This window comes from Pristiophorus japonicus, chromosome 1 (assembly GCF_044704955.1).
Source record: "Pristiophorus japonicus isolate sPriJap1 chromosome 1, sPriJap1.hap1, whole genome shotgun sequence".
In the NCBI taxonomy this organism is placed as follows: domain Eukaryota; kingdom Metazoa; phylum Chordata; class Chondrichthyes; family Pristiophoridae; genus Pristiophorus; species Pristiophorus japonicus.
Window position 1 is genome coordinate 149,045,326 of NC_091977.1, and position 23,583 is coordinate 149,068,908.

At 44.3% G+C, this 23,583-nt stretch overlaps 1 protein-coding gene across 4 annotated transcripts in view; it reads right to left on the reverse strand.

The window, feature by feature from the left end:
* Nucleotides 1-23,583, reverse strand: part of mcc (MCC regulator of WNT signaling pathway) — a 448,431-nt gene that overhangs the window by 51,639 nt on the left and 373,209 nt on the right. For all 4 annotated transcript variants that reach the window (XM_070883758.1, XM_070883750.1, XM_070883778.1 and 1 more), the window contains 2 exons: nucleotides 19,708-19,891; nucleotides 9,544-9,778 (listed from right to left, as the gene is read on the reverse strand). In XM_070883758.1, coding sequence (XP_070739859.1) covers nucleotides 9,544-9,778; nucleotides 19,708-19,891 — 419 coding nt within the window. The remainder of the gene's footprint in view (nucleotides 1-9,543; nucleotides 9,779-19,707; nucleotides 19,892-23,583) is intronic.

A 23,583-nucleotide genomic window follows, 5' to 3' on the forward strand; every position in this document is an offset into this window, starting at 1 on the left:
GAATAAACGGGTCCTTTTCAGAATGGCAGGGAATAACCAGTGGGGTGCAACAAGGTTCAGTGCTGGGACCCCAGCTATTTACAATATACATCAATGATTTAGATGAAAGAATTGAATGTAGTATCTCCAAGTTTGCAGATGACACTAAGCTGGGTGGCGTTGTGAGCTGAGAGGAGGATGCTAAGAGGCTGCAGGGTGACTTGGACCGGTTAGGTGAGTGGGAAAATGCATGGCAGATGCAGCATAATGTGGACAAATGTGAGGTTATCCACTTTGGGGGCTAAAACAGGAAGACAGAATATTATCTGAATGGTGACAGATTAGGAAAAGGGTAGGTGCAACGAGACCTGGGTGTCATGGTACATCAGTCATTGAAGTTTGGCATGCAGGTACAGCAGGTGGTAAAGGCAGCAAATGGCATGTTGGCCTTCATAGCTAGAGGATTTGAGTATAGGAGCAGGGAGGTCTTACTGCAGTTGTACAGAGTCTTGGTGAAGCCACACCTGGAATAGTGTGTTCAGTTTTGGTCTCCTAATCTGAGGAAGGACGTTCTTGCTATTGAGGGAGTACAGCGAAGGTTCACCAAATTGATTCCCGGGATGGCAGGACTGACATATGAGGAAAGACTGGATCAACTAGGCTTGTATCCACTGGAGTTTAGAAGAATAAGAGGGGATCTCATAGAAACATAAAATTCTGATAGGATTGGACAGGTTAGAGGCAGGAAGAATTTTCCCGTTGCTGGGGAGTTCCAGAACCAGGGGTCACAGTCTAAGAATAAGAGGTAAGCCATTTAGGACCGAGAAGAGGAGAAACTTCTTCACTCAGAGAGTGGTTAACCTGTGGAATTCTATCCCGCAGAGAGTTCTTGAGGCCAGTTTGTTAGATATATTCAAAAGGGAGTTAGATATGGCCCTTACGGCCAAAGGGATCAAGGGGTATGGAAAGAAAGCAGGAAAGGGGTACTGAGGTTGAATGATCAGTCATGATCTTATTGAATGGCGGTGCAGGCTCATTGGGCCAAATGGCCTACCCCTGCATCTATTTTCTATGTTTCTTGACTATTCCAACGCACTCCTGGCTGGCTTCCCCCATTCTACCCTACGTAAACAAGAGATGATCCAAAACTCGGCTGCCCGTGTCCTAACTCGCTCACCCCTCACCCGCTATGGTCGCTGACCTACATTGGCTCCTGGTTAAGCAATACCTCAATTTCAAAATTCTCATCCCGGTCTTCAAATCCCTCCGTGGCCTCACCCTTCCCTATCTCTGTAATCTCCTCCAGCCACACAAACCCTGCCCACTTCCCCCGAGATGTCCGCGCTCCTCTAATTCTGCCCTTTGAGCACCCCCGATTATAATCGCTCAATCATTGGTAGCCGTGTCTTCTGTTGCCTAGGCCGTAAGCTCTGGAATTCCCTGCCTAAACCTCTCCGCCTCGCTACCCTCCTTCAATCCATTCCTTAAAACTTACCTCTTTGACCAAGCTTCCTGCCCTAATGCGGCTCGGTGTCAAATTTTTAATCTCATAATACTCCTATGAAGCGCCTTGGGACGTTTCACTACGTTAAAGGTACTATATAAATACAAGTTGTTGTTGTTGCGGTTGCTAGGATACTGGATGAGATAAAAATAGATAAGGAGGAGGTACGTGAAAGGTTGGCAGTACTTAAAGTGGATACGTCACCCAATCCGGATGGGATGCATTCTAGGTTGTTGAGGGAAGTAAAAATTGCAGAGATGCTGGCCACAATCTTCCAATCCTCCTTGGATACAGGGGTGGTGCCAGAGGACTGGATGATTGCAAATATTACACCCTTGTTCAAAAAAGGAGAAGAATATGTTATGTATGTAAACATTGTAACTGTGTAAGACTTGCCACCAAAGGGCGGAACTGACAGAGGCCATCAAGAATGCACCGATACCACAGAATGTGACGGAGCTGCGTTCGTTCCTGGGACGACTCAACTATTTTGGTAACTTTCTACCCGGGATAAGCACTTTGCTGGAACCGTTGCACATGTTGCTACGTAAGGGTGACGATTGGATTTTGGGTAAATCTTGAGAGACAGTTTTTGAGAAGATCAGAAACCTCCTTTGTTCTTATAAGTTACTTGTAATGTGTGACCCGTATAAACGATTAGTGCTAGCTTGTGATGCATCTTCGTACGGGATAGGCTGTGTGTTACAGCAAACCAATGTATCGGGCATAGAAACATAGAAAATAGGTGCAGGAGTAGGCCATTCAGCCCTTCGAGCCTGCACCGTCATTCAATAAGATCGTGGCTGATCAATCCCTCAGTACCCCTTTCCTGCTTTCTCTCCATATCCCTTGATCCCCTTAGCCGTAAGGGCCATATCTAACTCCCTCTTGAATATATCCAATGAACTGGCATCAACAACTCTCTGCGGCAGGGAATTCCACAGGTTAACAACTCTGAGTGAAGAAGTTTCCCCTCATCTCAGTCCTAAATGGCCTACCCCTTATCCCAAGACTGTCACCTGGTTCTGGACTTCCCCAACATCGGGAACATTTTACCCACATCTAACCTGTCCCGTCCCATCAGAATCTTTTACGTTTCTATGAGATCCCCTCTCATCCTTCTAAACTCCAATGTATAAAGGCCCAGTTGATCTAGTCTCTCCTCATATGTCAGTCCTGCCATCCCTGGAATCAGTCTGGTGAACCTTCGCTGCACTCCCTCAATGGCAAGAACGTCCTTCTTCAGATTAGGAGACCAAAACTGAACACAATATTCCAGGTGAGGCCTCACCAAGGCCCTGTACAACTGCAGCAAGACCTCCCTGCTCCTAAACTCAAATCCCCTAGCTATGAAGGCCAACATACCATTTGCCTTCTTCACCGTCTGCTGTACCTGTATGCCAACTTTCAATGACTGATGAACCATGACACCCAGGTCTCGCTGCACCTCCCCTTTTCCTAATCTGCCGCCATTCAAATAATATTCTGTCTTCGCGTTTTAGCCCCCAAAGTGAATAACCTCACATTTATCCACATTATACTGCATCTGCCATGCATTTGCCCACTCACCTAACCTGCCCAAGTCGCCCTGCAACCTCCTAGCGTCCCGCTCACAGCTCACAACCCCACCCAGTTTAGTGTCATCTACAAACTTGGAGATATTACACTCAATTCCTTCATCTAAATCATTGAGCCCTGCGGCACTCCACTAGTCACTGCCTGCCATTCTGAAAAGGACCCGTTTATCCCGACTCTCTGCTTCCTGTCTGCCAACCAGTTCTCTCTCCACGTCAGTATATTACCCCCAATACCATGTGCTTTGATTTTGCACATCAATCTCTTGTGTGGGACCTTGTCAAAAGCCTGTTGAAAGTCCAAATACACCACATTCACTGGTTCTCCCATGTCCACTCTACTAGTTACATCCTCAAAAAATTCCAGAAGATTTGTCAAGCATGACTGCCCCTTCATAAATCCATGCTGACTTGGATCGATCCGGTCACTGGTTTCCAAATGCTCTATTTCATCCTTAATAATTGATTCCAACATTTTCCCCACTACTGATGTCAGGCTAACCGTTCTATAATTACCCGCTTTCTCTCTCTCTCCCTTTTTAAAAAGTGGTGTTACATTAGCTACCGTCCAGTCCATAGGAACTGATCCAGAGTCAATAGACTTCAACCGGTTGCATACGCGTCTAGAAGTCTGTCTAAGGCTGAAAGAGCCTACAGTATGGTTGAGAAAGAGGCATTATCATGTGTAGATGGGGTTAAGAAAATGCACCAATATCTATTTGGACTTCCGTTTGAGCTTGAAACCGACCACAAGCCGCTCATTTCGCTATTTTTAGAAAGTAAAGTTATAAACACCAATGCTTCGTCCCACATCCAAAGATGGGCAGTAACATTGTCCGCCGATGACTATGTTATCCGCCACAGACCAGGCACGGTGAACTGTGCTGATGCCCTCAGTCGGCTACCAATGCCCACTACCAGGGTGGAAATGGCGCATCCCGCAGACTTGCTTCTGGTCATGGAAGTTTTTGAGAGCGAGGGGGTCACCCGTCACTGCTCGCCAGATCAGGACCTGGACCAGCCAGGATCCTGTGCTATCACTTGTAAAAAGTTGCATCCTCAATGTGAACTGGTCAGCCGTTCCCGGGGAAATGCAAGATGAAATTAAGCCATTTCACCGACGCAAAGATGAAATGTCCATCCAGTCGGATTGTCTCTTATGGGGTAATCGTATGGTTTTGCCAAAAAAAAGGCAGGGAAACGTTTATACGCGACCTACGCAATACCCACCCAGGCATACTCATGATGAAGGCTATAGCCAGGTCGCATGTTTGGTGGCCCGGCATTGAGTCAGACTTAGAGTCATGTGTACACCAGTGCAACATGTGCTCACATTTGAGCAATGCAGCAAGGGGCTCCATTGAGTCTGTGGTCATGGCCCTCCAAACCGTGGTCCAGGATCCACATAGATTTTGCTGGCCACTTTCTCGGAAAGATGTTTTTAGTTGTAGTGGAGGCTTATTCTAAATGGATTGAATGTGTAATCATGTCATCCAGCACATCCACCATTGAAAGCCTCCGGGCTATGTTCGCTACCCATGGCTTGCCCGACGTCCTTGTCAGTGACAATGGACCGTGTTTCACCAGCTCGGAATTCAACAAGTTTATGACCCGCAATGGCATCAAGCATGTCAGGTCTGCCCCGTTTAAGCCCGCATCAAACGGTCAAGTGGAACGGGCTGTCCAAACTATCAAGCAGAGCTTGAAAAGCGTGATGGAAGGTTCCTTGCAGACCTGCTTATTTCGAGTTCTACTCAGCTATCGGACGCGACCTCACTCGCTCACTGGGGTTCCCTCTGCAGAATTGTTAATGAAGAACACACTCAAAACCAGGCTCTCCCTAGTCCACCCGGATCTAAATGATCATGTGGAAACCCGGCGCCACCGGCAAAACATGTACCACAATCGTGCGGCTGTATCTCGTGACATTGATGTTAACGACCCTGTGTTTGTCCTGAATTACGGTCATGGTCCTAAATGGGTCGCTGGTACTGTCTTGACCAAGGAGGGGAATAGAGTGTTGATAGTCTATTGAATGGACAAACGTGCAGAAAGCATGTGGATCAGACCAAACTGCGGTTCACCGTCAACCAGGAACAACCTGAAGAGGACATCACCATCATTGATCCACCAACACACACCCAACCAGCAATCAACCTCGCTGTCAATCAAGAGGATGAACCCACCATTCCCAACGGTCCTGTCAGACCAGCCACGCCCCAGTGCAACAATGGTCCGACTCACCCATGCCAGAGTTTGAACTCAGAACGATCAACCAGGGAGTGTAGGACCCCGGATCATCTCAACTTGTAAATAATTTGTATCAAAGACTTTGTGGGGGAGGGGGGGGGTGGTAGTGATGTTATGTATGTAAACATTGTAACTGTGTAAGACTTGCCACCAGAAGGCGCAACTGTTGGGTCACCTGCACACCTCGTGCAAGGGAGTATAAAAGGTTCTCTGCCATGCTGCTTAGGCACTCTGGAGTTGTATTAAAGAGACTAAGGTCACATCAGTTTTAGCTCAGTCTTGTAGAGTTCTTCCATCCTTAACAGAATAAACCTGGCAATTACATGTGATGTGGAAGCTATTAGAAACAATAATACAGGAGAAAATTAACAGCCACTTAAATAAGCATGGACTAAAAGGAGAGCCAATACAGATTTCTTCAGGGCAAATCGTGTTTGACCAACTTGTTTGAGTTTTTGATGAGGTAACAGAGAGGGCGGACAAGGGAAGAACATAAGGACATAAGAAATAGGAGCAGGAGTAGGCCATTTGGTCCCTCAAGCCTGCTCCGCCATTTAATAAGATCATGGCTGATCTGATCATGGACTGAGCTCCACTTCCTTGCCCGCTCTCTATAACCCTTTATTCCCTTATCATTCAAAAATCTCTCTATCTCCACCTTAAATATATTCAATGACCCAACCTCCAAAGATCTCTGGGGCAGAGAATTCCACAGATTGACAACCCTCTAAGAAATTCCTCCTCATCTCAGTTCTAAATGGGCGACCCCTTATTCTTAAATTATGCCTCCTAGTTCCAGATTCCCCCACGAGTGGAGACATCCTCTCTGCATCTACCTTGTCGAGCCCCCTCAGTATCTACATGTTTCAATAAGATCACCTCTCATTCTTCTAAACACCAATGAGAAAAGGCCCAACCCGCTCAACCTTTCTTCATAAGTCAACTCCTTCATCTCAGGAATCAACTTAGTGAACCTTCTCTGAACTGCCTCCAATGCAAGTATATCCCTCCTTAAATAAGGAGACCAAAACTGTACACAGTACTCGAGATGTGGCAGTGCAGTTGATGTTATGAATATGGACTTTCAAAAGGCATTGGAAAAAGTACCACACGTTAGGCGTGTTAGCAGAATTGAAGCCCATGAGATAAAAGGGGCAGTAGCAGCATGGATGCAAAATTGGATAAGTGATAGAAAACAGAGCGTTGTGGTGAATGGCTGGACTGGAGGGAGGTATAGAGTGCAGTCCCCCAAGGTTCAGTGCTTCAACCACTGCTGTTTTTGATATACGTTAATGACTTGGACTTGGGAGTACAGGACACAATTTTGAAACTTGCAGATGACATGAAACTTGGAAGTTAAGTAAAAAGTGGGGAAGATAGTAATAGACTTCAAGAGAACATAGGCGGGCTGATGGAATGGGTGGACACATGGCAGATGAAATTCAACTCAGAAAAGTGTAGTGATACATTTTGGTAGCAACAGTGAGCAGAGACAATGGGCTGGATTTTCTGGTCCTTTGCACTCCAGGTTTCGCCCGGAGCGGCATGAAAGGCGGCATTCAGGTCTCCTGCGTCCCGTCGCGATCCTCCATTCCGGTTTTGCGGCAGCGCTGAGCAGCACCGCCGGGAAGAGCTACGCCGGGTGTGCAATGCCTCCGGATGCGACACTGGCAGTAGTTTGGACCTTTCCCCGATCCGTACACCTGGGAAATCAGTGCGGTCCAGCATAGCCAGCAGCACAGAGAAAGGTGAAGTACTTCAAAGGTAAGTGTGAGCGTTTGTTATTTTGGCGATTTGTGTTGTGGTAGCCTAGGCAATGCTTTGAGAATGTTTTTGTGGGTTTTTATTTTAAGGTTCCCCCCGACCCCCCCACCCCCCAAGCCTCTCTCGGAGCGCACATGACCCAGCACTAATTCGCGAGTTTCCCATCCTTGTGCCACGAAAAGTGTACAACACCTCCCTTCGCATCACATCCCCTGACGCAGGGCCCAGATGCCAAAACTTCCTTACAAAAGCGCAAACTATTCCCGGTCGGTAACTTTCCTGCCCCGGCTCAGTTTTCGCCCTGAAAACAGAAAAGCCTAAAATTCAGCCCCAACACATGCTAAATGGTACAATTTTAAAAGGGGTGCAAGAACAAACACCCGGGGGTTTTTTGCACAAATCTTTGAAGGTGGCAGGTCAGGTTAACAAAGCAGTTAATAAGGCATATGGGATCCTGGGCTTTATAAATACAGCCATAGAATACAAAAACCAGGAAGTAATGATAAATTAATATAAAAACACTAGTTCGGCCCCATCTGGAGTATTTTGTCCAATTCTGGGCACCACACTTTCGGAAGGTCGTGAAGGCTTTGGAGAGGGTACAGAATAAATTTATGGTTCCAGGGATGAGGGTTTACAGTTACATCGATAGACTGGAGATACTGGGGTTGTTCTCCCAAGATGTCTGTGCTCCTCTAATTATGCCCTCTTGAGTGTCCCTGATTATAAATCGTTCAACCATTGGTGGTCGTGTCTTCGGTTGCCTAGGCCCCAAGCTCTGGAACTCCCTGCCTAAAACTCTCCGCTTCTCTATCTCTCTTTCCTCCTTCAAGATGCTCCTTAAAACATACCTCGTTGACCACTTTTGGTCACCTGCGCTAATTTCTACTTATGCTGCTTGGTGTCAAATTTTTATCGCATAATACTCCTGTGAAACGCCTTGGGACGTTTCATTACGTTAAAGGCTCTATATAAACATAAGTTGTTGTTGTTGTTGTTAAACAGAGAAGGCCAAGAGATTTGATAGAGGTGTTTAAAGTCATGAACGGTTTAGTAAACTATTTCCAATGGCTGAAGGATCGATAACGAGATGGCATAGATTTAAAGTGATTGCAAAAGAACCAGAGGCGACGTGAGGAAAAACTTTTTAACGTAACAAGTGGTTAGGATTTAGAGTGCACTGCCTGATAGGGTGTTGGATACAGATTCAATAGTAGTCTTCAAAATGGAATTCTATTAATACCTGAAGGAGAAAAAATTGCAGGGATACATATGTAACTGGATTGCTCTTTGAAAGAGCCGGCGCAGACTCGATGGGCTGAATGGCCTCCTTCTGTGCTATATTGTTCTGTGATTCTATAACTTTGGCCGACATCTCTAATCTATCCAAAAATATGATCCTGACCTCCCTGTGGTTTGCCACTTTCGACTTGATTACCTTCATTCATTGAAACATTACACTGTGGTTCAAGTAGAATTTAAAGAACAGCAAGTTCTTCAAGTGCCCTGCCAACATTCCTATTTCAACCTCTCAACCAGCACCATGAAAAACAGATTAACTTGTCATCACTGGATTGTTATTCATGGATCTTGCTGTGTACAAAATGGATGGTAGGTTCACATTCATAAGTCACTGTTCTTCAAAATAATTTATTGTATCTGAAACACTTTGAAACATTTCTGAGAAATGCGATAAGGCACTCTATAAAATTCATGTCTTGCAGTTGTTTTAATCCTTTTTGTTTTAGTGATGCTTTTTCAGCCTCCAAATTAGATTATCTTTTTTTTTTATAACTAGCATGTTTTCATTCCATTACAATTTAAAAATCAACTATTCACAGGCTTTAATTGCTTCTTTGTGATTGAGGTCAGCTTTCTCGACTTGATTTTTACCTGTTTTTCCTGCCTTCATTTTGTTCAGTTCTGTAAAGGTTGCTCAACACCCAACTTCTAGTCCTGATAAAACATCTACACCAAAAACATTTAACCTGTCTTTTATCTTCAAAGATTCTGCTGGACTTTGTGTACTCCCAGCAGTTTCATTTTTTTTTAAATTACTATTTAATCTGGGTATCATTTTCCGATCAGTGATGAAGTTACACTAACACACTATTGTTCATTGGTATCACACAGCAAAAATGAAGCCCTGTTCCTTCACTCACTAAAATCAACAAATGTTTTCTCTTGTTTTTAAAACTAATTTTGCCAAAGTATTATAAAACAAATATGGATTGCAATATTTAAGATACAGGTACTGCAATAGGCTGTTCTGATACAAGATTATACTCAAAACATTATCCACCCCTTTTCTTTAAAGATGCTGGCTGATCTGTTGTGTACTTCTAGCATTTCCTATTTTTGCTTCATAATCTAATATCATGAACTGCTGAGTTACCTTTAGGCAAGAGCTTTTAAATGCAGTTAATATTTCATTATATTTTGTAAAATAATCTGTTAAAATGCACTGCTCACCTTCATAGCCATGAGTTCCTGCATTAGAACTGCATTCTCCAGATCAAGTCGTTGACTATCTCCTCGAGGTTTAACATCATAACTAAGTGGATCAATGTGAATACTTTCTAGCTCTAACATAGTTAGCTTGACTGCTGCTCGGTCATTCTTGAGCTGCTGGACATAATCCTTTAATCTCTGCTCATCTTCTTTTGTAAATTCTGTATCACAGCTACTAGCAGTTGAGCTTGTAGTGCTAAAGAGACAACAAATATAATCAATGTATCAATGAAAGATTTTATGACTCCAAATAACTGATATTTTAAAGCATATCTTCCAACCGATCTAGGTTTTTTAAAGCTTGGTTTTTGCTGTTAGTTTAATCCTTCAGATTGCATTGTGAGGAAATTCAAATATAATTTCTATTATCTTCCAATTATTGCATATAGTGCATATGAATAAGATTAAAGCTCTGCTGAGGAACAGAAGCAACTTCTAAATCACCTCACGATATTTGCAAAGAGATACTATGACGGCAAAACACCCGTTTTATCCAAGCTCCTTCATTAAAATTTAATTTTTTTTAAACCAAAGTTCTTTAATAAAGGCAAACACAGTGATTTCAATTGATCAAGAATATATCCATGAAATGAATGAAAAAATATTGACAGAAGAAATAAAAGCGTGCATAGGGAGGGAAGGATAATATTGTGTTATGATATAATGACAACATAGGAATGTATAACCTGTTGCAGGTAGTCATCAAGGGTAGTTACTTTACAGCCAAGACCAGTAACCTACATTTATTGTCAGTTCCTCAAAGTACATCTGAGTAGCTAGCCTTCATTCCTCGGTGTCCCTTTCACTCGTTCTGGCAAAGTTGGTGCCAATGCTAACCAGCTGAACATGAATTTCATTACTACTAGGCTGCTATATGCACCTTAGTTTGAATAGAATAGGTTATCAGATCAGAAGAGATGTGTTATAAGTAGCAGTCACTATACAATCAGCAAGATAGGCCATTAAAACCAAACAAAATTAACTAGAAGCAAGGTCCTACGAAACCATACTGAAAAAGAAAAAAAACTGCAAATTTAAAAGTCAACAGGATTTTAAAAAATAAATTCATTTATGGGATGTGGGCATCATCGGCAAGGCCAGCATTTACTGTTCATCCCGAGCTGCCTTGAGAAGGTGGTGGTGAGCCGACTTCTTGAACCGTTGCAGTCCATCTGGTAAAGGTGCTCCCACAGTGCTGTTATGTAGGGAGTTTGAGGATTTTGATCCAGAGGTGGTGAACGAAGAATGATATACATATGTCTAAGTCAGAATGGTATGCGATTTGGAGGGAAATGTGGAGGTAATGGTGCTCCTCTGCACTTGCTGCCTTTCTCCTTCCAAGTGGTGGACCTCACGGGTTTGGGAAATGCTGCCAAAGAAGCCTTAGCAAGTTGCTGCAGTGCATTCTGTAGCTAGCTCATACTCCAGTCATGGAACGCTGGTGATAGAGGGGGTGGATGTTCAGGCTAGTGGAAGAGGTGCCGATTAAGCAAATTACTTTGCCCTGGACAGTGTCGAGCTTCTTGACCACTGTTGCAGCTGCACTCATCCAGGCAACTGGAGAGTATTCCAACACACTCCTGACTTGGGCTTTGTAGGTAATGGAGAGACTTTGTGGAGTCGGGAGGTGAGCCACTCGTCACAGTATACACAGCCTTTGACCTACTCTAGTCGCAGTGGCAATTATACAGCTGGTTCAGTTAAGTTTCTGGTCAATGGTGATCTCCAAGATGTTGCTGGTGGGGAACACAGCGATAGTAATGCAACTGAATGTCAAGGGCAGGTGGTTAAGTTCTCTTTTATTGGAGATGATCATTGCAAGGCACTTGTGTGGCACGAATGTTACTTGCCACTCATCAGTCCAAGTCTGGATGCTGTCCAGGTTCTGTTACATGCAGACTACTTAATTATCTAAGGAATTGTGAATATAGCTGAATACTGCAATCATCAAAAACAGCCCCATTTCTGACTTTATGGAGAGGAGGTTAGTGATGAAGCAGCTGAAGATGGCTCGGCCATGACACTACCCTGAGGAACTCCTGGTGAGATGATTGACCTCCAACAACCACCTTCTTTTGTGCCAGGTATGAATCCAGTTCTCCAGGATAGAAACATAGAAAATAGGTGCAGGAGTAGGCCATTCGGCCCTTCGAGCCTGCACCGCCATTCAATGAGTTCATGGTTGAACATGCAACTTCAGTATCCCATTCCTGCTTTCTCGCCATACCCCTTGATCCCCCGAGTAGTAAGGACTACATCTAACTCCTTTTTGAATATAGTTAGTGAATTGGCCTCAACAACTTTCTGTGGTAGAGAATTCCACAGGTTCACCACTCTTTGGGTGAAGAAGTTTCTCCTCATCTCAGTCCTAAATGGATTACCCCTTATCCTTAGACTGTGACCCCTGGTTCTGGACTTCCCCAACATTGGGAACATTCTTCCTGCATCTAACCTGTCTAAACCCGTCAGAATTTTAAACGTTTCTATGAGATCCCCTCTCATTCTTCTGAACTCCAGTGAATACAAGCCCAGTTGATCCAGTCTTTCTTGATAGGTCAGTCCCGCCATCCTGGGAATCAGTCTGGTGAACCTTCGCTGCACTCCCTCAATAGCAAGAATGTCCTTCCTCAAGTTGGGAGACCAAAACTGTACACAATACTCCAAGTGTGGCCTCACCAAGGCCCTGTACAACTGTAGTAACACCTCCCTGCCCCTGTACTCAAATCCCCTCGCTATGAAGGCCAACATGCCATTTGCTTTCTTAACCGCCTGCTGTACCTGCATGCCAACCTTCAATGACTAATGTACCATGACACCCAGGTCTCGTTGCACCTACCCTTTTCCTAATCTGTCACCATTCAGATAATAGTCTGTCTCTCTGTTTTTACCACCAAAGTGGATAACCTCACATTTATCCACATTATACTTCATCTGCCATGCATTTGCCCACTCACCTAACCTATCCAAGTCACTCTGCAGCCTCATAGCATCCTCCTTGCAGCGCTCACTGCCACCCAACTTAGTGTCATCCGCAAATTTGGAGAGACTACATTTAATCCCCTCGTCTAAATCATTAATGTACAGTGTAAACAGCTGGGGCCCCAGCACAGAACCTTGCGGTACCCCACTAGTCACTGCCTGCCATTCTGAAAAGTACCCATTTACTCCTACTCTTTGCTTCCTGTCTGACAACCAGTTCTCAATCCACGTCAGCACACTACCCCCAATCCCATGTGCTTTAACTTTGCACATTAATCTCTTGTGTGGACCTTGTCGAAAGCCTTCTGAAAGTCCAAATACACCACATCAACTGGTTCTCCCTTGTCCACTCTACTGGAAACATCCTCAAAAAATTCCAGAAGATTTGTCAAGCATGATTTCCCTTTCACAAATCCATGCTGACTTGGACCTATCATGTCACCTGTTTCCAAATGCGCTGCTATGACATCCTTAATAATTGATTCCATCATTTTACCCACTACTGATGTCAGGCTCACCGGTCTATAATTCCCTGTTTTCTCTCTCCCTCCTTTTTTTAAAAAAGTGGGGTTACATTGGCTACCCTCCACTCCATAGGAACTGATCCAGAGTCTATGGAATGTTGGAAAATGACTGTCAATGCATTCGCTATTTCCAAGGCCACCTCCTTAAGTACTCTGGGATGCAGTCCATCAGGCCCTGGGGATTTATCAGCCTTCAATCCCATCAATTTCCCCAACACAATTTCCCGACTAATGAGGATTTCCCTCAGTTCCTCCTTCTTACTAGACCCTCTGACCCCTTTTATATCCGGAAGGTTGTTTCTGTCCTCCTTAGTGAATACCGAACCAAAGAACTTGTTCAATTGGTCTGCCATTTCTTTGTTCCCCGTTATGACTTCCCCTGATTCTGACTGCAGAGGACCTACGTTTGTCTTTACTAACCTTTTTCTCTTTACATATCTATAGAAACTTTTGCAGTCCGTCTTAATGTTCCCTGCAAGCTTCCTCTCGTACTCTATTTTCCCTGCCCTAATCAAACCCTTTGTTCTCCTCTGCTGAGTTCTAAATTTCTTCCAGTCCCCGGGTTCACTGCTATTTCTGGCCAATTTGTATGCCACTTCCTTGGCTTTAATACTATCCCTGATTTCCCTTAATAGCCACGGTTGAGCCACCTTCCCTTTTTTATTTTTACGCCAGACAGGGATGTACAATTGTTGTAGTTCATCCATGCGGTCTCTAAGGGGCCAAGTTTCGGCCTGCGTTGCTCCTGTTTTTTTGGAGCAACTGGTTTAAAATGGAGTATCTTAGAAATTTGAATTCTCGGCATTTAGTTTGCTTCAGTTCTAGTCAGTTAGAACAGTTTCACTTTGGAACAGAATTTTTTTTTCAAAAGGGGCGTGTCCGCCCACTTACGCCTGTTTTCAAAGTTTAGGCAGTGAAAACTTACTCCAAACTTACTTAGAATGGAGTAAGTGAAGATTTTTGTACGTTCAAAAAAACCTTGTCTACACTTTAGAAAATCAGGCGTAGGTTACAAATCAGGCGTAGGGAATGGGGGGGGGGGGGGGTTGGGTAAAGGGAAGTTTACAAACATTAAACACTTCAGTTTTACAAATAAAGAGCCATCATCAATAATAAATGATAAATACATCAATAAATCAATCAAAAAAAATTATTAAAAAATAAAATTAAAAAAAAAGAATCAATAAATAAAACATTTTCTACTTACCGACTGCAGCACCGGGAGTCCTCCAACAGCGTGCTGGGATGGTCCCCCCAGTGTCTCTATCTGTCTATCTGTCTGTGTGTATGTCTCTCACACTCTGTCTGTGTTTCTGACAGCGAGGGGAGGGGGAGAAGGGAGGTGGGAGGGGGAGGAGCAGGAGGAGGGAGGGAAGGAAGGAAGAGAGAGGAGGGAGGGAAGGAGAGAGGAGGGAGGGAGAGAAGGAGAGAGGAGGGAGGGAGGGAAGGAGAGAAGGAGAGAGGAGGGAGGAAGGGAAGGAGAGAAGGAGAGAGGAGGGAGGAAGGGAAGGAGAGAGGAGGGAGGGAGGGAGGGAAGGAGAGAGGAGGGAGGGGGGAGGGAAGGAGAGAGGAGGGAGGGAGGGAGGGAAGGAGAGAGGAGGGAGGGAGGGAGGGAAGGAGAGAGGAGGGAGGGGGGAGGGAAGGAGAGAGGGAGGGGGGAGGGAAGGAGAGAGGAGGGAGGGAGAGAAGGAGGGAGGGAGGGAAGGAGAGAGGAGGGAGGGAGGGAAGGAGAGAGGAGGGAGGGAGGGAAGGAGAGAGGAGGGAGGGAGGGAAGGAGAGAGGAGGGAGGGAGGGAAGGAGAGAGGAGGGAGGGAGGGAAGGAGAGAGGAGGGAGGGAGGGAAGGAGAGAGGAGGGAGGGAGGGAAGGAGAGAGGAGGGAGGGAGGGAAGGAGAGAGGAGGGAGGGAGGGAAGGAGAGAGGAGGGAGGGAGGGAGGGAAGGAGAGAGGAGGGAGGGAAGGAGAGAGGAGGGAGGGAAGGAGGGAAGGAGAGAGGAGGGAGGGAGGGAGGGAAGGAGAGAGGATGGAGGGAGGGAAGGAGAGAGGATGGAGGGAGGGAAGGAGAGAGAAGGGAGGGAGGGAAGGAGAGAGAAGGGAGGGAGGGAGGGAGGGAAGGAGGGAGGTTGGAGAGAGGAGGGAGGGAGGGAAGGGAGAGAGGGAGGCTGAACGGCCGCGCCCAAGCCTCGGGCTGGATTTACAGGTACGTGGCATCGGGTCTCGGCGGGGAGGGGAGAGAAAGTCACGGAGTTTCGCGGGGGGGGGGGGAAAAGAGGGGAAGAGCGGGGATCAGGTCGGGTGGGAGGAGCCTTATTCACGCAGCCCCAGTGAGGCCAGGGCTAGGGGCTGCGTGCTTCGGGCACCGCCCACAGTTTTGGGCGCCTGGAGCTACTGCACATGCGCGCCCACGTGCAGAGGTCCCGGCACTGTTTTCAGCGCAGGGACCTGGCTCCGCCCCCAACAGCTCGTTCTCTGCTGCGCCCAGCTGCAGAGGACCTGCAGGGAGCCGGAGAATAGGTGAGTTTTTTTTAGGCGCACTTTCTGGCGCGAAAAACGGGCGTCCAGGTCCAGGCTGCACCGTTTTAGGCGCGGCCCGAAACTTGGGCCCTAAATGTCTGCCAATGCCCAGCCACAGTCAACCCCTTAATATCATTTGCCAATCTATCCTAGCCACTTCACGCCTCATACCTTCAAAGTTACCCTTCTTTAAGTTCTGGACCATGGTCTCTGAAATAACTGTTTCATTCTCCATCCTAATGTAGAATTCCACCATATTATGGTCACTCTTACCAAAGGGGCCTCGCACAACGAGACTGCTAATTAATCCTCTCTCATTACACAACACCCAGTCTAAGATGGCCTCCCCCCTAGTTGGTTCCTCAACATATTGGTTGAGAAAACCATCCCTTATGCAGTCCAGGAAATCCTGGGGTCGTGGACAGTTTTGACAGAGCGCAAGACTCAACAGCACTTAATATTGTCCAGCTAGATCTTGTGATAGATAGATAAACAAGTTGTGCAACAGATATGCTAAAGTTTGCACCCCTTAGACCTGAGGAAGCAAAACTGAGGGCTGCACTTGGAGGTAGGAATGTTTGGGTAGGATGCCCAGTACTACAGTAATTCTGCAACTATGAAGGAATTAATGTTTTGAACAAATTTCACCACTTATTTGTTTTATATTAAATGCTTCTATGTATAAAACCCAAGAATAATGGTAGTGAGGCAAACACGTACAGGAATAAAATTTGAAGAAAGAAATCTCTATCAACATGAAAACAAAAAATGCTGGAAATCTGCCACAAGTTAATCAGCATCTAAAGAAGGCTAACATTTTGGATTTCACCCATCATCAGAACTTGTAGTTCTCTTGTGACCCTTTAAAAAAGCTGCCAAGAGAAGATCTTGAGCTCTGGTCTCTAAGTTTCTCCACCACCATGTTAGGCCGAGTGGCCTGTACTTACCGGATTTATCTCTTCCCCTTTTTTGAACAGGGATGTAACATTTGCAACCCTCCAATCCTCTGACACCACTCCCGTATACAAGGAGGATTGAAAGATTGTGGCCACAGCCTCCACTATTTCCATCTTGCTTCCCTCAGCAACCTTGCATGCATCTAATCTGGACTGGGTGACTTTTCTACTTTGAGTGCTGACACCTGTTAAGTACGTCCTCTTTATCTATTCTATCCTATCCAGTTTCTCCACCACCTCTTCCTTTACTGCAACATTTCTAGCATCCTTTCCTTTCGTAAAGACAGATGCAAAGTACGCATTTGGTACTTGAGCCATGCCTTCTGCCTCCACAGGAAGATTTATTTTTTGTTCCCTAACCATCCCCACCCTTCCTTTGACTATCCGTTTACTCTTTATATGTTTATAAAAATACTTTAGTAGTCCCTCTTAGGTTATCCGTTAATGTTCTCATACATTCTCTTTGCCGTATTTTCTTTTTCAGTTCTCCTCTACACTCTCTGTATTCTGCTTACTTCTCTACTATATTATGAACCTGACATTTACCAAAAGCCTCCTTTTTCGGTTTCATTTTAATGCTGATTTCTTCAGCCAAGGAGCTCTAGTTTTGGATGCCTTTCCTTTCCCCTTCTTAGGAATGTGTCTAGTCTATCTTCTCCTTGAAAGCCTCCCATAGCTCCGTGTCCAATTCCATTCACAGTCCCTCAGATAATGAAGCAGTCCAGCAAGACCTGGACAACATCCAGGCTGAGGCTGATGAGTGGCAAATAACATTTGCACCACACAAGAGCCAGGCAATGCCCATCTCTAACAAGAAAGAGTCTAACTACCTGCCCTTATATAGGAACATAAAAACAGGGAGTAGGCCATTCAGCCCCTCGAGCCTGTTCCGCTATTTAATGAGATCATGGCTGATCTGCGATCTAACTCCATATACCTGCCTTTGGCCCATATCCCTTAATACCTTTGGTTATCAAAAAGCTATCAATTTCCAATTTAAAATTAATTGATCTAACATCAATTGCCATTTGCAGAAGAGAGTTCCAAACTTCTACCACCCTTTGTGTGTAGAAATGTTTCCAAATTTCATTCCTGGACAGACTGGCTCTAATTTTTAGACTATGCCCCCTAGTCCAAGAATATCCAACCAGCGGAAATAGTTTCTCTCTAACTATCCGATCTGTTCCCCTTAATATCCTGAAAATTTCGATCAGATCATTCAATGGCAGTACCATTGCTGAATCCCCCACCATCAATATCTTGGGAGGTCATCACTGACCTCCAGCAACTCTATTGGATCAGCCATATAAATGCCGTGGCTACCAGAGCAGTACAAAGGCTGGGTATTCTGTGGCGAGTGGCTAACCTAACTTCCCAAGGCTACTCCATCACCTACAGGGCACAAGTCAGGAGTGTGATGGAATACGCTTCATTTGCCTGGATGGGTGCATCGCCAACAACACTCAAGAAGCTCGATACCATCCAGGACAAAGCAGTGAGAAGCTTTGGTAAATAAGATGTGTTTGCTGGGAGGTTGACTATCCCCTCTAATGAATATCAGTGTAGGTCAAAGTCTTCCTCCTTTTTTTTTTAAACTCACAAATCGACCTCATAGTTTGGTCCTAAATTTCATTAGGAATTCTAAACTATGAAGAAAAATTGTATGCCCCAAAATTAACATATACTTCTGCCATTGAAGAAAGCATCCTATGTCTTCCTCAGCGTAGTCCTAAAGAACTATGTCCAAAATGAAGTCAGCCTTTACTAGAACCCATAGCACAAACAATTTAGCCCTAGCAAAAGCATCTTCCCTCCTCAGTGACTTATGAAATCTCATCACAAACAACAGCATTTGTATTAAATCATCTTATAAACTGAAAACAGATTTTATTTTGATGTTTTTTCCCCCCCCATTAGCACGTGCCTCAGTTGCTCATTAATTTTGCAGTCAGCGGCAAACAACAGCGCTCGTCATTCATTGTGCTTGTGGCTGCCCATAATGTGGGCTTTTGCGCAGCAACTTAAAGCAATTAGAGATCTATTTCTGCGAGCGCCCTTTACAGGGGATCTGCCTCAACAATAATTAAAATCTGAAGGAATGAGACTCTGCACTTGTAAGTACATTTTCAGCGTCGGCGTTAAAATTTAACTTGCACTTGAATGGACAAGCCCCAACTCTTTCTGGCGTGTTTAGTGGGTATCTAATAGGTAAGTACCACAACTTCCCGCTCTTCATCTGTTTGAATGCTGAATCTCTCGACGAGGTACTGGTGTTACGAAGATTGTGGAGCAGGGTTAATCAGACAGCAACTTCCTGATCTCCATGTTTAACGGCACACATGCGGATGCCAGAAGTTGCTGTCAGATACCCTCCGTAATAACGGTGAGTGCTGACAGCCAATGTTCCCTGTAAGCTGCACGGTTGTGCAGCGCTCCAGAGGACCCGCGCAGCCGGCTTTTCAATACAAACACTGCGCATGCGCAGTATGTAGACTGGCACGTGTAGCCCCTTAAAAGGGGCCATAAAGGGCCAAACAAAATTATAGGGAATATTGTTGATAGCCTCACCATTACCACCACAAAAGTCCATGCCATAGTCATAGGGTGCAGGTTGTCGCAGTGCACTCTGGCAATTGTAGTTCCTTAGAATAACCACAACTCTTATGGATGTATGTCTTTCTTGAATATAGAATTGCTTAACAGGAGCAAAAACTCTTTTTAAAAAAAACTCAGTCAAATGTTCTAAACACTGGGAACAAAGAAGAATTCAAACCGCAGCCCAGAAAAAGGAAGAGATCCGTGCAGGGAAAACGTCTTGGATCGATTAACATACAATAGCTTCGTTACAAGTAAACTTAGTGTTGTCCCCCCCAAAATTATGTAATTGTTATAGTACTTATGACATTCAATTTTAATTTTGGGGATAGGTAATGGAATGGAGGGAATCAACAGTCAATGGAAAGACTTGAAGACATTTCACTGATTTGTTTGGTTACTTCTGTGGTGATTCTTCACTGGCTGTATTTTAAGATAGACAGTGAGAAAATAATCTTAGATAGTGATTTTTTTTTCGGGAATAGCGAAGTTGAGCTAATAAGAATCCCAATCCAAAACAATCTGGCTGCAGAGCAAAATTCTGAAATCATATTACTCACCTGGTGTGGCTGTGAGAAGAAAGACTTTCCCATGGCTGTATGCTACATCCTGTTACAGTACACGCTCCACCACAGCTACCATCGAGTTTCATTAGTAGTGCTTTTGCAGCATTCTCTGCTGTCTTTCTGCAGTCATGTGCTCTCTTTAACATCATTGTTATATTTTCCTCACCATTTTGATCACCTGTTCAGAAGAGATGGAGTTTACCTTTTTTAATGACAAAATAGACAAAGCACAATATGTGGAATCACTGAAACCTCATTCTCTCAGCTTCATAAATCCAGTAATAAACTGAACCGGATGGCTTCTCCAAATGATAAAAAAATTATATTTGAAGGTTTAATAAAGCAGCAGGAAGCAAGGTGAGGACAAAGTTAGACTGCAAGATGGGTCTTATCCCCAAGAAATAATAATTATCCCCAAGAAATAATGGGCCACTTTTGATGAAGTGGCCCATAAGTGGCTTATTGATAAAATTAAGACACATGGTGCTAAGTAGTATATGGCAGCATGGATAGGAAGTTGGTTAAGAGAGAGAAAACAGCGATTCGTAGTTAATGGAATACTTTTTGGACTGGAAGGATGTAAACAGCAATGTCCCCTAGGACCAATATTGAGATCATTGTCATATATGGATTGATCTGGACTTGGGTATAGGAGGCACAATATCCAAATTTACAAAAAAAAAGAGACTATGGTTAACTGTAAAGAGGACACTATGTGAGTTCAAGATAATTAGTTCAGTTTTCTGGCTTGATCCCTTCTAGTTGCCTATTCTGTGGTCCTCTCTCGACTTACGCTGGTTACCTTTTCCCTTCAATCATCTGCATTGCTATCGGCCTCATTTTACTGGTTTTCACCATTGTTTCACCAGACAGACAAAGATTTCCCACTAGTGCTGGACCACAGCCCAACTTCAAATTTCTAAGTACTTTTAATAAGAAATTTTAACAGTTCTTATGCTGCTGGCGAAAATATTTGGAAATGAAAAGTTTGAGCTGATGTCAGATGTTACTTGCAGAGTAGATATGTCTTTCTATTTTTCTGCCACATTTTCCATCCCTGCCCCTCTATCATTTTCTCCACATCCACCTTGCACCTTTATTCAAGTCTCTTGCCTTGTCTTGTCTTTATCCCAGCTCATTTCTCCCTCATAATATCCTTGCTTCTTTCATCTGCCCCTCCTTCACTCCCTGTCCTTACCTTCCTCCCTCTCCAATCCCCCTCTCTTCATTCCCTTTCTCTCTCTATCCAGTCATGCTTCTCGCTCTTCTGACCTTCCGTGTCCCAGTCCCTGCCACCCCCACCCCCCCAAAGACCTTCTCCAATTATGCTCCACTCCCTAACCTACATCATCTGAAGACAATACTTTGTCTTCACCCTCTGTGTGCAACACAATGGGAGGTTAACTAATATATTAAATATCTTATACCTACACACAGACCCGTCAACATTTTGTATTATAAATTGGTATGTTAGCACTTATAAGGGAAAAGTGGACACTGTGTTCACATTGATAAATATTTCAATTAAATAGATTTGGTAGGATTAGGGGTCATGCTTATAAACAAGGGCAGAAATTCAATGTTGGGCGGTTCCACATTCCCTCGGCCCTTACGTCAGTTCATCTGCTACTGAAACTCTGATCCATGCCTTTGTTACCTCTAGACTTGACTATTCCAACTCCTAGCCGGCCTCCCACGTTCTACCCTCCGTAAACTTGAGGTCATCCAAAACTCTGCTGCCTGTGTCCTAACTTGCACCTAGTCGCGTTCACCCCTGTGCTCGCTGACCTACAATGGCTTCCAGTTAAGTAACACCTCGATTTTAAATTACTCATCCGTGTCTTCAAATCCCTCCATGGCCTCGCCCCTCCCGATCTCTGTAATCTCCTCCAGTCCCAACACCCTTCAAGATATCTGCGCTCCTCCAATTATGGCCACTTGAGTATCCCCGATTTTAATTGCTCCACCATTGGTGGCCGTGCCTTCAGCTGTCAAGGCCCCAAACTCTGGAAATCCTTCCCTAGACCTTCTTTCCTCTTTACAAATGCTCCTTAAAACCCATCTCTTTGATGAAGCTTTTGGTCACCTGTCCTAATATCTCCTTATATGGCTCGGTGTCAAATTTTGTTTTATAGGGCTGAAAATTGCGGCCTCGCCGGGTGCTTATGCACCCAAAAAGACCTCACAAATGCCGGTTCTCGGCGTGCAATGTGCATGCACCGAGAACCAACTTTTCCAATCTGTCAAATTTTCTTTTGACAGATCCAACGCATCCCCGTAGGAAGGACATTCGCGGTGCATAGATTTGGCCAACTCTTGCCCAGCGAATGTCCTTCAAACTCTTAGATGTGGTAAAATCAGGATTATAGCTTACTTTTACCAGTGTAAGAGTTTTAAAACATAGAAAAATTTAATTTAATCACTCATTTTTATATTAAAAACCCTGTCCATTCAGGTAAGTTTATTTTTAACTCTATTAAAACACATTTAAAAAAAATAATTTCTAAAACATTTAATTACATTCAATTTCAATTAATTTTAAATACGTGAGGTGTTTTTTTATTTACAGTATTGTGTTGTGGTTCTTGTTTTAGGGTTGTATTCTCATTGATAGTGCGAGCTCCCATTATTATCAATGAGAATACTACATAGTGATTGCTGGTCCAGGCCCACGTGATTCCAAGATAACCTGGAGGACACTGCACAGTGAATGGAGGCCTCCGACCGGAATCCTATGTTCCTCCGGGACCACTAGGTATTTTCATAAATGTTTTTCGGGTCAGAGGCTTTTGTCCAAAGGAAGCCTCCGACCGCAATTTCTGCCTCCCCACAATATGTTCCTGTGATATGCCATGGGGCGTTTTGCTATGTTAAAGGCACTATATAAATACAAGATATTGTTGTTGTAATAGTATTCCTATGGAACAAGCTGCCAGTTTGTGTGGAGAGTGCTGATTCGCTGCATACCTTCAAAAGAGGTGGACTGGTTGGTGCAGAGATCACGTCATACAAGTGGTAGGTACCAAGTAATATGTCACGATTATTGCAGTCTCCTGGACTAGTTTCGATTGATCACCTAGAGAGATCAGAGAGGAAATTTCCTAATTTTATTTGCCCCTAATTGGCCTTGTGTGTTTATCAGACTTTTTGCTGTTCCCAGAAGATTACATAGGAATATGACTCGACCATTCAGCCCCTTGAGCCTGTTCCGTAATTCTATTAGATCATAGATGGTCTGTCTCTCAACTCAATTTACCTGCCTTTAATCCATGTCCCTTGGTACCTACTAAATAAAAACTTATCGATCTTAGTCTTAAAATTTTCAATTGAGCCATCATTCACAGCCTTGTGGGGGAAGAGAGTTCCAGAATTTCACTACCCTTTATGTGAAAAAGTGCTTCCTGATTTCACTCCTGAATGGCCTAGCTCTAAATTTAAGATTGTGTCCTCCTGTTCTGGATTCCCCCACCAGAGAAAATAGTTTATATCTAATCCATGGCTCCTGGTGAATAGGGAGTGTCTTAATCATGAAGCTTAAGGAATCACAATACTGTGGGACAGGCTAGATGGACCATTTGGTCTTTTCTTACCCAAAATGTCCACGTTTTTAAATAGCCGATGAAAAATTATCTCTGTTTAATTACAAGTGCTTTCCAGTGATGGCATTGTAACGCCTCAATTTTCCATCTCCCATTTCCTCAGCCTGCACTGCAGAAAAAACATCTATGCTCCAATTAATTTTATTGGTGCTGAAATTTCGATGTCCCGGGTCCATACAAAGTTTCTACGGACCTGGGAAGGCATCGGAAAAGCTGATTTTCAGCATGCAATGCACATGCGCTGAAAACCGGCTTTTCTGATCTGTCCAGT